Source organism: Vipera berus (assembly GCF_964194415.1).
Source record: "Vipera berus genome assembly, chromosome: 4".
NCBI classification, from domain to species: Eukaryota; Metazoa; Chordata; class Lepidosauria; order Squamata; family Viperidae; genus Vipera; species Vipera berus.
This window is the reverse complement of record NC_138206.1, coordinates 59,711,085-59,725,859: the sequence shown is the minus strand read 5'-3', so window position 1 is coordinate 59,725,859 and position 14,775 is coordinate 59,711,085. Positions and strand designations below refer to the sequence as shown.

Below are 14,775 nucleotides of genomic sequence, written 5' to 3'. Positions count from 1 at the left end.
GGCAGCATTTACAAATACAGCACATGCTGAACGGTGACACACCATCATTAGCAGAAATACAAAATGAGAAATATGGGAACAGCTAGTACAGCGCGCTGGAAAGGCAAGCTATTTCAGTTCTTTCTTTTCCATATTTTCTTCCATGCCTCCTTTCTCGCCGCTCCATGGGAGAAACTGGAAAATCCGAAGACGTTTACTTCACGAACTCTCGCTGGAGCCAAGAAACATTCACTTCCCACACTGTACGGTTCCCCCCCGCCCCCCCCAAAAGTCATTCGTACCGCTCTCCCTCCCTAACACGTCCCGCATGTCTATTCCTAGATAAGATAATCCGCACAGAAAGAAGGGAGTCTCCGAAGAGGCCTTTGGGCAGTTTATTCCTCCTGCATCAAAGGCATGAGCTCAAGGCCTTGCATTAAAAATTGACTTCTTGCACGGAAAAAACCCGCCTTCAGTTATTTCACTTATCAGCGCTGGGGGGAGGGGGGAGAGGCTCCCCCCTCCCCCCCAGCGCTGATAAGTGAAATAACTGAAGGCGGGTTTTTTCCGTGCAAGAAGTCAATTATAGATAGATAGATAGATAGATAGATAGATAGATAGATAGATAGATAGATGATAGATAGATAGATAGATAGATAGATAGATAGATAGATAGATACATACATACATACATACATACATACATACATACATACATATATATATATATATATATATATATATATATATATATATATATATATATATATATATATATATATATATATATGTTAGGCCCCCTAAAAGCGTAGCTCGTCTCTCGCGAAGGAGGCGAGCCAAGCCGGCAGCAACCAGAACCACCCACCCACCCTGCGACCGCCGCTGCTACGAGGCGGCACCATTTCTCCGTTCAGCCCGCGCGGAGCATTTAGCGAAGAGCGGCGAAATACCGCCCAGTTAGTCCAGATCTGTTAACGGGAACAGGCGCCACTCAGGCAACCGCCCACTTCTTCGTAGCGTCCCGCTAAGGCTCGGCTCCGTGCCCGGACTGATTCCTCTCGTCACAGACGGCGCTCAAGGCGAAGCCATGATTACTCGTTGGTGCCAGAAGGACCACGCCCCAGGCCGTCCCAAAGGGTAGCGGGAGGGGCACACGCCTTGGCAAAGAGTACACACACACACACGCACGCAGACACACACTATCACTTGCGCATCCCCACCAAGGGGGTTGCCGCCCGCCCAGCCGTAACTACAATCGGCGCTTGGAAGGCCCTAAGCTCTTTCGCGGAAATGCAGCCGCTCCGCAACTAATTGAAAGGGCGCGTACGAACATGCTGATCATGAGTGACAAAGCCGTTTGACTGACTGACCGACTAACGGTCGAATGATAACCCGAGAATGTAATGAAAATCCCGCCCTCTCTGCTAATATTGTGCATCCAGTGATAAGGATGGAAACCTAAGAAATAGAATACGATCGAATGTTTCCGGTTTCTGATTGACCTTTTGAAGTACGTACCACATGTCGGAAAAGAGTGATGAAAACGCGTAGGGATAAATATTCTGGTAATAAACAAATATAACAAGAGGTCTTCGTTTCATCGCTACGCTTAGCACTAATCACGCCTTCCCTCCAAAATGGCTTTTGATTTCTAAGAAAGACTTCATTTGCTTGTTGGAATAGATCCCTTTCCTATGTTTTTTTTAATTACGAGAGATTAGCTTGGTTATTCGGTGCCCGGCTTCTTGGCAGGTCAAATACTTCAACTGGCAAAATTTTACAATACATGAAAACCTGCCTGTTTATAAATGCTAGATTTAAAAGATAGAAATTAACAAGAAGCGGTTTTGGCTAGCGAGAACACCGCATCAACTTTTCCTAACAAGATCAAAAGACGCGTTTGATAACCATCTTTTCGGAACCGAAACAAACTTTTATGGGTAGGTGAATGCATTTCTTAATTTCTGTCTGCAACGTTACCTTGTCAAGGCATCTGAATTCAACCCATTTTAAATTCACGTACTGTAGCTTGCAAACTTCTGGAGAAAATTCTAGTAGTTTACAAAAACTTAAAGACTACGTGCCAATTTAAAAATTCTTTCAGTGATGGGATCCTTTGAAATTTGCCCCGTTTAATTCCCCTTGCCGCATGTGAGGGGTCTCCACATATTGCAATTGGAAGGTCTGAAAATACAGCCTCAACTACATAATGGCTTTAGCTCCTCGATCCGAGCAGCGCCGATAACCAAGCTCGAGCGTAGCGCTAGAAGAGCGCTGCGACTGACGTAAGTCAACAAAGGTCACGTGTCCACGCCTAAGCGCGGGGATTGGCTGCGTGGGCACAGGGAAACGGGGTGGGGAGGGGGGGTCACGGTGGCGGCGTGGGGTTCGCTGTGTGACACAATTACAACAACTTTGTTCAGCTGCTGGGGAAGTTTGTACAGGCAACAAATACACCCCTCGCGGGCGGGCGCGGGTCCCTGTCACCTCGACCTCCACTCACTTTTCGTCGCTGGGGCTGGCGGCTAAGCAGCGATGTAAACACTGCTCCGTCACCGCCAGCAGCAGCAGCCGCAGCCTCCTCCTCCTTCTCCTCCCACTCCCCCCCCCCGGTCTTCAGCGCTGGGGCTCCCTTCCTGCTCCCTCCTCCTCCGATCAGCGGGGCTTCCCCCCGCCTTTCTCTCCCTCCCCCTCCCTGCCGGCTGTTGTTGTTGTAATAAAAGTTGTGGTGGTGCGTGTGTGTCGGGCACCCCGCCCCGCCCGGCACTGGGGGGGGGTGTTGGGGCGCGCGGGGAGGGGGGCTTGCGATCGTGAGTTAATTACGTTGCGTTTCCATGAAATCGTGTGGAGTGTCGCTCGCCGCCGCTGCCGCCGCCGCCGCCGCTGCCTCTACTGCTTTCGGTGATGAGGAAAAGAAAATGGCGGCGGGGAAAGCGAGCGGCCAGAGCGAGGAGGACTTCGCCAGCCTGACAGCGGAGGAAAGAGAAGTCCTCTCTGGCCTCGACAGGTACTCAGACGGCAGCCTCCGTGTCCCGGCTCGTCCGGTGATCTCTCTTGCCCGCCCGCCCGAGGTGTACGAGCGAGCGAGCGAGCGAGCGTGTGTGTGTGTGTGTGTATGTGCGCGTGAGAGGGAGAAAAAGCGAGTGTGAGTGTGGCGGTGCTCTTGGGCCGGAGCGAGGGCTCTGCCCCTGCCAGCGAGTGCGAGGGAGCGCACGGAGCGATCTGTTTGGGGCGGGGTGGGCTGGGGGACTCCGCGAACGTGTCTGTTTTGCTCAATCTCTCTCTGTCGCTTGATTCCCCCTTGTGCAGCCGACTCTTCGGATTTTTAAGGCTTCATGAAGATGGCGCCAGAACGAAGGCCTTGCTGTTAAAGGTAAGGGGACTGGGGTGGGGGAGGAGGCAACCGACCAGGGAGCCACCCTCCCGGGTTTGTGTGTGTGTGTGTGTGTGTATGCGTGTGTGTGTGTGCACACTTGTGTAGGAGCCTGTGTGAGTGTGCTGGAGAGCTGCGGAATTAAACCGTCACCTCGCGACCGTGAGGCTCGGCATCGCGCTGACTCCCCCTCGCTCGCTTGGCTCTCGGGAGAGAACCGCTCGGCTCTTCCCTTCTCCGGCCCGCTGGAATAGAAAGCTCCCGTTGCCCACTTTCAGGGTTTTATCCAAAAAGTAGGGTAGAAGGTGCCGGCCCGATTCTCTCCCATTTAGGAGCAATCTATCTTGAGTAATGAGAAGATCGGGCGATATTTAATTAAGGACCGCTTCTCGGGTTTTGTTTTGTTTTTTAATTGCTGAAGGGGAAAAAAAAACCTGGACCGAATTGAATCGCTGAAAATGAATTGATATAAATAGGAAGAAGGGTATTGAAGAAACGTGGCGCCTCTTCCGTGGTGTGTCACTCTCAGGAGTCTGTCGCAAACTGATTTGTTTACTCGTGCTGTATCCATCTTCCTTGCAACGTGCATCTTCATTGAACGATTTGGTTTTTCTTAAGCTTTTCACTTCGTAGGACGTTTATAGAGAACGGGTTGTAGGTTGCGGCTGTTTTTGTACAACTGACTAAAGAGGTATCTTCTTTCAGTAAAAAAAAAAGTTCTTGGTCCTGTCATTTAGTTAAGTAATGGCTTCTCCTCTTGGCCCAAGATGGCCGGACAGGGAGGAGAAAAGAACTTGGTGGGAGGAGGTAAACAGAAATAAATACTCAGAATGTATATGCAAATATGTGTGAAATGTTTGACTTTTTAGGAGCTGCATAGGCTGATGTGTCAAAAGAGTTATCCTACTTGAATTTAGTAAAAGCAGAGCTGTTGGTAAATCTTATTAACCTGTAGCATATCTACCTAAATTACATAGATTTTGATACAAATTAATTTATAGGACAAATCTTATTAGAAAACAAGAAATGGTTTATATTGCATTACTTGAGATTTTTTTCCAATGCTAATATCTCACAGCTTTAGTTTTAAGTGTAAAATGATTTCCTTTTTTTAAGAATGTTCATTCAATTTATTGATCTACTGTGGGTATAATATCAGCTTTTCTGCATTTCTTCTTTTATAACCAAGTAACTTAGCATAAAGATAAATGATTTGGGGAATTTTTTGATGGAATGAAGTTCTTGTTTCTAGTGACATTGTTTTTAAAAAGACAATCTTTAAAAATGTCGAAACATTTTTAGATATTTACATATGTCAGATATTTATGATGGGAGCTATCTGAATTTGAAATCTTAAAATATTTCATTTTCTGGCACAAAGTGCAATCATTCAGTACACTGAAAGAGTGTTTATGTTTTAAATGTTGGACTACAGTATTAATGTTTGACGTGATTTTAAAGAAAGGGTTCTAAGGAGTAATATGCTATTAATTTCTCTGTAACTTAGGTTATGTATTTACTGGGTATAATTATAGGAAAATCATGGGCTGATTTTCTTTTGTTTCATTGATGTAAATTTAATGGTTAGTATGTACTAAAATATGTTGTGATTTTCTATTCAATATTTTAAAATAGGTTGTATATTAAATCTGTATTAAAATTTTAATTGTAGGAATATCAGAAGTCAAATTATTGGTCCTAACCTCACAGAGTTCATAAAACTGAATAGCAGGGTTTCGGCCATATTTTCCCCCCACTTTTGTATAGAAATTAAATGGGGATTAAATTATTTGCTTTCTACAGTACTTCAGCTCCTTCTTTACATATATTTCTACTCTGAAATATATCTTATTAAATTTGATAGGTAAGTGGATATAGCATAAATGGTATCAGAAATTGCACATCAGAAGAAAACATTTTAAATAGCTTTTAGTTTTGCAGAAAGAACACAGTCAAACTATTCTCATATTGGTGCCTTTGAAAGTATTATGACAGTAACTTTCAGAATTCCCAGCTATCATTTCCAAAATGTTTTGTTTCCATCGAATTTGAGATTGAAGAATATTAAAGTTTATTTTCTAGAATAAGTTTACATCAGGCAAAGAAAATAGAGTGGTACCTTGGTATTCATCATTAATTGGTTCTGGGAGGCGATGAGTACCAAAAATGATGAGTATAAAACAGATTTTTCCCGTAAAGAATAATGTAGTGAGTCATAAGACAGCTGACACCAATCAGTTCTAGCTTGTGCATTACCAAACAAACAACGAGTACCTGCACAAATTTTTGTGTCAAAATGCGTTGAGTACCAAATTTGATGAGTTTCAAAGTAGTTGAATACCAGGGTACGACTATAGTTGAATTACGTAGGAGGTAAATTATAGATTTGTTGTAGACAGATGTGTATATGTGAGAGTCCAGTTTGTAAGCATTTTGGGTAAGGTAGCCCAAATCAAAGAAACTATGATGGTCATAATTACCTAATAGTTGATGATAATAAAGTCAGACTATGGATAGTTCTACAAGAGAGCACTCAGTTTAGGCCATCTTGCTCTGTTATGCTCTAGGAGTTTTAGTCTACAATTCAGTTCATATTCTAAGATGTATGGTGTAAGACATTAATTCATCTTTAGGTACAAGTTTTGGAAAGTTTGCTTTAAGAAATAATGAGAACAGTAGAAAATTGGAGTGAGGAATTCTTCATTCTTAAATGTTAATATTGATGCTTACAATCAGCAAGAGAAACCAATCTAATAATTCTCCAAACTATTTTACCTTTTTAAAGGCAAAATTAAAGCTGCAAGTTAAGTATTTCAAAATCTGTGGGTTTCAGCCTGAGTCTAGTATTGTTCATTAATAGTTATAATAAAGATTGTGTGGTCTTGCTGTTTAAAATAGAGCTTTCAAATTGTAGGAAAAGTTGAAGAAACTTGCTTATTTGCAGAGTCAGGGTTTTGAATCCAGAGATACTGCTATTTGTACAGATATGGATGATAAATGAGACACCTGTGTAAGAGCGTGGAAATGTCAAGTATTTTCCTCTTGAATAGTGATTAAATCCATGATCGCCATGAAACCTCTCTCTCAAGCTTGTTATTTCTGTTCCTTTTGATTGTTTCAATTGTTTTATAAGAAAAATTGAGTTAAATATTCTCCAAAGTGATAGCCATGTTATGAATCAGCTCCCATAAGTAGTAACATAGTTATCACTTTAGAGAAGTTAAACCCAGTTTTTCTGCTGTCAATTTACATTATTATTTTAAATTATTGTACAATGTTGCTTTTAGATGTATTTTAGGAGATACATAGCTTAGGTTCGCAGTATTGTACTGTTATAGATATGATAACCTCATCTGTCTTTTAAATTTTTGGCATAAGTACTGCTGTTTTCATTGAAATTGGAAATAATATGTGTTTATTTTGATGAGTAGAGATTGATACTCAATTTATGATGTCAGTTACTCTGTTTTCTCATATATGCTGCATTTAGGCTCTGACAAAGTAAAAAGACATAGAACTTGCTAATGATTTCTATAATTTTATCAAGTAAAATGCTAGTGTGAATGTTCCTGTTCAATCTGCTCTAAAATTTACATAAACATCTGAAGCATGGAACTGAAAAGAAAATTGAAATGGTGGCGGTTTCCTGATAACCAGTTTAAAGCATTTTTTGGTGATTAAAACAAATATGATAGTAAAGTGACTTAATGATTCTTGAATAAGTCCAGTAAACAGCAATTAGCAGTTATTAATTAATAATTGATTACAAGTAGGTAAATGGTAGAACAGCTTGGAGTGTACAGTATTCTCAGCCAATGATCTATATACCGGCTATATACCTGTTTCTGAAAACTGCATTATATTAGGACTTTGTATGTGAAGGCTTAAGAAAATGAAAACCTTGCACAGAAACCTCCTTCCCATCCCTTTCCCCATGTTTTTCTGGCATCTCATTTCCTAATTAGAAAAATATCAGCCTAAAAAGTATATTTGTTAACCAGGAGAGTGATATGGATATTATAAAGCAAACATGCCTCATAAATAGCTCAATACAGTATAGGAACGTCTAATATAAAATCATTTACTCTGCTTATTAGTATGCTGATAAGTAATATGTCAAAAAGCTATGACAGAAATAGTAACAATTGTTTAAAAATATGGTTAATATTAAATTATCAGTTAATATTAAAATTGAATTGGACAGTTATAATCAAAACTTCCAGTTGACAACTTCTTCCTCAATAACATCCAGTGTTTTACGTAGAGTTACACATGTTAGTAATGCTGTATCAATAAAGTAGCATTTAATGAAGTTTTATTGCCCTGCAGTTAAATGAATACCTGCATGCATAGAAACTACCATCAATAGACATTTTAAGTAACACTTTAAATTCACCCTCAATCATTATTACCCATTCTCTGCGTCATTGTTATGGTATATTACGGTCTGCTTAAAAGAGATGTCTTATTTAATATTGGAGCATTTTGTTTTCAAAGAAAGTAACTGTGAAAGATTCTTTATAACTGACATCTTCATTTTCTCATTCCTGTATAACTCCATGTTAATACATTTACATAGCAGATATGGTATCGACTGAATTTAATACAAAGTTGATAAAAGTTCATTTGCATGATAAACTCACAGCTAATAGGCGTCTAGAAAATTTTATTTTATTTTTAAAATATTGTAGCTTATGTAATGGCATACTAAGTTGTGTTTATTGGTTTATTTTTCTACTGCTTCAACATGTTCTGTAATCTTGAAAACATACATACCATTTGGATTTTAGAGGATGTGCACCTTGTGTTCTAGTATAACCACTTTTATGTTGAAATATCAAATTGACTCTAGGGAAAGTTTTGAGCAGTTGAACCAAAATTGGATTAATGCACCTTATCAAGATCATTTTGAAGTTTCCCAATGAATAATACAAGGATTATTTCCCAAATGGAATAACTTGTTTGGAATGAATGAATATTACAATTTTAAATAATATAGTAATTCCTGAAAGAATTAAATAGAGTTAGTGAGTGTTTATAAATATTACACTGTTTTTTACAATACATTATTACAGAAATAGCTAAGGTAAGAAAGTATTCTGTTACAGTTACATATTGGATATACTGCATAGACATTTTGGAAGAGGATGCTACATCAATTTTAATTTATTTAAGTAATCATTTGCCTTGTTCTTTAATATTAAAATCTTACCACTTTTGATATGCAATCTACTAATTCATCAGACTTGTATAGAATAGTAAATTTTAGGTGAAAGTAACATCTGTATTTAAATTTTATGATATAATGATAAAGCAGTAATATGTTCAAAATATGCTTTACTAATTTATGAATACATTTTATTACTATATTGGTGGTATGATGAGTTGAGATTTTATATAGTGATTCAGAATATTTTTTTAATTTATTCTAATCTCTAACTATACTAAATTCCAGCCATACAAATATATAAAAAAATTTATATACTTTGATTCCCCCCCCCCCCGGTAACACAGAAGCCATCTCTGATATTTTTGATGATTTTACATGTGTCCTGCTATATTTATTTGGTAGCTTTATTTACTGACTTTTATTGAGCAGCTCAAAGCAGTGTATGTAGTGTTCCCCCTCCCGTTTTTATCACAACTATAATTGAGTGAAATAAATTGAACTTTATATCATTATATCTTAATTTGGATTTATTGTATAGATTTCAACTATCCAGATTTCCTTAGCCAATAGAAAAATGCTGGGGATAGAAATCCACATATCTGGAGTTGTGAAGGTTGGGGAACATGCAATACACTATGGATAGATGTTTACTAAGTTTCGTTAGAGGTGTATTGCATAGGTTCATATATTTGGACTATACAAGAAAATGTTGTGAAGTTTTAACGTGAAATTGTCTGCTTCTTGAGCTATTCATAAATTGCTTCAGATCAAATGCATATACACTAAAGCATAGCTTTGGAAGATATTAATACTGTAGTGACATTATCTGGTATATGGACCAATGATGATAATGTAGTTAGCAACTTGAAATTGCCTTTTTTGTAGACAGTTTGAATATACAGTATATTTAATATGTAGTCTATCTAGTTAAATGTTAAAACATAGTGTTCTTATGGCCTAGAAAATATAAAGAATCAAGTTTCTTAGTGTGTATGTGCATGCAATCATAGATAATTGTTTATATTACCTGCTTACTAACAGTTTAGCAAAATTCTGATTGACAATTCTACAGTATTAAAAAAATGAAAGTGGAATTACAAAGCATTTAATATCTTAATATCACGAGGCACATTTTTTACCAGATGTTAAGTGAGATACTGAATCTTGATGGATCAAAAAGTTGCATAATCGTAATGATACAGGATTGTTCATGGATCTCTTTAAAAATTAAAAATGAAGGGAATCTTGAACCCTTTTTTTCTTGTTTATCCATTCATTGTGGATAAGAATATATTTTCATGAACTGTGTGGGTTTCATTTTCCAAGGTGGCTAATTTATGCATATGTAGGCCTGCAAGAGTTGAGGCATAAAAAAATAATAATTCTTCCCCAACCAAGATAGTTAAAAGAACATGTATTGATTGATAGTAATCCTAGTATAATCTAATAAATATGCTGGTAATCTGCTGACTACATAATCTTCAAACTCCTCAATAACCTGCTTTTCTTTCTGGCTCTGGTCAGTACAAGTAGTCCTATACTTACAACAGTTCATTTAGTAACCAAAATTACAATGGCACTCAAAAACGGCACTGATTTATGACAGTTTTTCACACCTATGACTGTTGCAGCAACCCCATAATCATGGGATCAAATTTCAGAAGTTTGGCAATTGACTCATATTTATGGTTGCAGGGTCCCAGAGTCATGCAATAATTTTTTTTCAACTTTCTGATCAGCAAAGTCAGTGCTTATCAGAAAGTTATGTTACTATCATATTACTAACTTAATAATCACAGTGATTCACTTAACAACTATGGCAAGCAAGGTTATAAAATGGGGCAAAATTCACTTAACTGTCTCACTTAGCAAACAGAACTTTGGGCTCAATTGCGGTTGTAAGTTGAAGACTTTTTGTAGAGTGCTGAATGGTAATAAAAAATAGAAGTGTAGTCTCAGCTCCACTTAGAGAGATCATTGCAGGACCCATCTGGGTCAGTGACCGGGACCAGAGGTTTTGTCTTCTGAGCCTTTAGACTCATGCTGGAGCCCCCATCCTCAGTGAACATCTCTCTTCGCTAGAGAGAAGTTCCCCGAGGATGGGGGCTCCAGCACAAGTCCAAAATTTCAGAAGACAAAACCTCTGGTCCTGGTGACCAACCCAGGTTGGATCCAGCAACATCATCCTGGGACACGTATATTTGCCTTCATTCGAGAGAGATCATTAGGTACCGTTTTGCATAGTTGTCATTTTTGGTTAATTAACAGGATATATACCATCCTTTTTTAGAAGAAGGGTAAGAAAAAAATGAAAAAGCTGGGTGTGAGTATATTGTATATGTGTGTGTGTGTGTGGTTGTGTATAAATATAAATTCATATTTCACCCTTCTAGATGGTTTGTGTTTTCCTCAATCTTGCCACCAGTGGGATCACTTTAACCTTTACTTTGCATATCTTCTCTAGTTCCTCCTTCAAAATCTAGTACTTCTCCTGGTTTACGTATTCCTTTTTCCTGATATCTCTATCACTTGGCTCCACCATATCATTGTCTTCTGGTTCTTGTCTTATTACTACAGTCTCTGGTTGATTGGCTAATGCCTGCCAATGTGAATTTGGATACATAAGTCCCATGGGATCTTATTCTTCATGACTTTCTGTGGAAGGTCTAGCCCAGGGGTGTCAAACTGCCACCCTGCGGGCCGGACGCATCATCCAGAAGCTGAGCCCACCCACCCCATTGCCGGCAATGACAAAACTGTCCTGATACATTGCGCGACGTCACGAGTTTGACGTGTCTGGTCTAGCCTATACACTGTTAAATTGTCTCTGAGGTCTCTCTGTATCTTGGGTCCTATCTAGTGTGGTTTACTTCTTGTGTGGATTTGGTGCTTAGTGCCTGTTCTTGTGTTGCTCTGATCAGTTCCTGAGTGCTGCCTTTTAGCCCATCCCTTTCGGTCACTGGTAAGATTTCCCAGTGTTGGCCACCTTAGCTATCTTGAAAGTACATTCCATGCAAGGTCTTGTCTCGTCATAGCACTTCCTCTGTTTGATCTTCTGCCCATGTTTGTGCTATCATCTCAGGCATTCTCTCAGAAGCTCATCTATGAGCGCTATCTTTCTGATGTTCTCCTGGATGCTCTGGAATTTGTACAGGACAGTGACTTTGACAGTCACCCCATTATATGTAGTTAAGACTGCAGAAAAAACAATTGCAACCAGCCTACCTTCCATAGAAGACCTGTATATTGCGCAGGTCAGAAGGAAGGCTGAGAAAATACAGACCAATTCACATCCTGAACATAAACTGTTTCAACTCCTCCCCTCGGGATGCCGCTATTGGGCATTGCATGCCAAAACAACTAGACACATTTTTTCCCCACGTGCCATTACTCTGCTGAACACAGAATTCTCACAGTACTGTCTAATGTCTATGTATATTTACCCACATTGTAGGGCTATAGTATTTTTATTATTATTATTATTATTATTATTATTATTATTATTATTATTATTATTATTATTATTATTATTATTATTATTATCATCCTTCATCTTTACTACCCTTTCATTAGTATTATTATTATGATTATTATTACTCTGTGTACTCTCATGTACTCTGAGTGCTTCTGCACTGGAGACAAATCCTTGTGTTTCTAATCACACTTGACGAAATAAAGTATTCCATTCCACATCCACATCCACCTCGATATATATCTTTGTTGGAAACATTTAAGTGACATACATTTGCCATGATAAATGCAAGCACTTATTCGTCTTTAGGTGTGCTTCAAAATGCATTATTATATAGTCTTTATCGTGTTTATAAAAATATATTGAATTAAGAACCTTTTGTATTTCATGTTGTTATGCACTGCTTTTTAGATTCTCTGGCCATCAATTTTGAAGAGGAAGTTAAGTGATCAGAAAACATCATCTACTTCCCAGTAGTATATCCGTGTGCTGGAGTGTGCACCTGGGGAAGCAATCTCTTTGCAGCACAGTTTTCCCAAGGAGTAGGCAGTACATTCTAAGGCCCAAATTAAAAGACTGCGTAGTCCTGAATTGGATGGAATAGGAAAGAGGTTCAAGATAGCCACACACCCTAGAACAGGGGTAGGCAACCTTGGCTCTTTTATGACTCGTGGACTTCAACTCCCAGAATTCCTGAGCCAGCATGGCTCAGCTTGGAAACCTCTCCCTTTCCCCTCAGTGTGGCTGGCTGAGGAATTCTGGGAGTTGAAGTCCACGAGTCATTAAAAGAGCCAAGGTTGCCTACCCCTGCCCTAGAATCTCAGGATATATCTAAGAGTAAAGACTTATAAGTTTAATTTGGCAAGATTCTATAATTAGATGTAAATAAATAAAGCATTGAACTTGATTGGATTTTGCTGTGTCATGTTTGGGCTTGGGCCTGAAAATTCAATATTATGTGATTATGATAGGTTGGTCACAATATACCCTTAATTTAGAACTCCAGACGTAATCTGTTCTAATGCAGTTTGATCCAAGGTATTCTAACAAGATCGTGACTTGAATTTATAATGAGACTTAGAATATGGAGTTGCATTCCATTTTTAGTCTAGCATGAGAAAATGTCAGATCCCAAAATGTAGATCAGACCAAGAACTCAAATCCACATTAAGACTAACATATTAACATTGACTGTAATAACAGGATCTTGTTAAGTTGTGATTATGATTTACTTCCTTCTCTTTTAATAACGTGAATTCGGGAGCTGTACAGTAGGTATGAGATGTTTTGCATTTGTCCTTCATTGTTTGGGCTTTTATTAAGCAGTGTTTCCCTCCTTGTTGTTTTGGTAATAAATTCAAATAAAAGACTGAAAATCTAGAATTAGAGAAAACAATGCTCTTGTATAAGTTAATGACCAAAGACCCTCTGAAAGAGACCTATTTTCTCTTGCTTTTGAAGTGCAATAAGGCTGGGGTCCATTCATGCTTCAGAGTACAAACTGCTGTACTCTGTTGCAGAAGAGGAGAGTTGTTATAAAAACACCCATCTTGGGGCCAAATCTTGCCATGCCTCCTAGTAGATGGAGACCATTGATTAGTGTTCTCTAATTGGGTAGGAAGATATCTAGGCCACAAACCATATAGGACTTGATATAAGTGACCTGCATCTTGAATTGCACCCCAAAACATGCTGGAAACCAGAACAGTAATCGATATATAACAAGGGCATGAGTGACTGTCTTCAATACGTCCTGTACAGTAGTGGCCAAAATTGTGGAAACCTTTTGGGAAGTGTATTTTTGAGGTTTGATGGCTAATAAGCACTACTTTTTTTTTGGAGTAGTACCATGAAACTATGTATCAATGGAAAGATAATTTAATCAAGAATGTAATGCAACATAGTTTGTTCAATTATCTGTACTGTATTCTATGAAAAGTTATAGCCAAATAACCAGAAAAAGGAAGCACAACTTGCTTAGGTTGATATCAGGTAGCTTTCCTTCATCTGATTGTAGCCAATGAGCACGAGTGTTTAGAGAGCCAATCAGGTGTCATCTTGTTTTGGCAATGAGCCAACCAGATCACAGTAGGATTCAGTTATTGATGTCATGTATTGAAGCTGAGAGGAAGACATTTGTCAGTGTGTTATGTGATCGCTATCACATTGGTTGGGGTTTTTTTTCTGTCATTTAGTGAGCTTGTAAAACATAATAAAATTCAAGTAATGGTGCAAAGAGTTGACTGGTTGCCCAGAAAGCGATGTAAAGTAGTAGTATTAAGTGAACAAGGCTACAGTTATAAAGAAATTAGAAGAAAAATTGGTGGAAACTTAACCAAAGGTGGCATTTCTACTGTACACTGAAAAAGGTTTCCACAATTTTGGCCACTACTGTAAGGTAAGGTTGCAATTGTCATATCAGCTAAAGTTATGCAATAGCTTCATGGCCATGGTTTCTTCTTAGTCTTTAAGCAGGAGCTGTGAATCCATAAAGGCCCCCAGATTAAGAGTGCTCTTTCTGGGAGAGCCCAGCTCCATTAGGAGGCAAAGATTATACAATCCTGGAATTAGGCAGCTTCTGAATCAATAGCCACTGTCTTGTTTGGATTGAGTCTGAGCCTGTTTTTCCCCATTCGTATATTGACAGCCACCAGGCACCAAGTTATGACTTCTATCACATCTTCCAAGCGGTCTTGATTGGAGATGTATAGTTGAATCTCACCTAATATAGATCAGCAGTTTCCAACTTTTTTGGCACCAGGGACTGGTTTTGTGGAAGAC

The 14,775-nt window shown here is 38.8% G+C and overlaps 1 protein-coding gene across 5 annotated transcripts in view; it reads left to right on the top strand.

Annotated features, from left to right (window-relative positions):
- Nucleotides 1-2,726: 2,726 nt before the first annotated feature.
- KDM6A (lysine demethylase 6A) overlaps nucleotides 2,727-14,775 on the top strand; it is a 180,673-nt gene continuing 168,624 nt past the window's right edge. For all 5 annotated transcript variants that reach the window (XM_081327938.1, XM_081327939.1, XM_081327936.1 and 2 more), the window contains exons 1-2: nucleotides 2,727-2,986; nucleotides 3,289-3,352. In XM_081327938.1, the coding sequence (XP_081184064.1) occupies nucleotides 2,814-2,986; nucleotides 3,289-3,352 (237 nt within the window). In that variant the 5' untranslated portion in view covers nucleotides 2,727-2,813. The remainder of the gene's footprint in view (nucleotides 2,987-3,288; nucleotides 3,353-14,775) is intronic.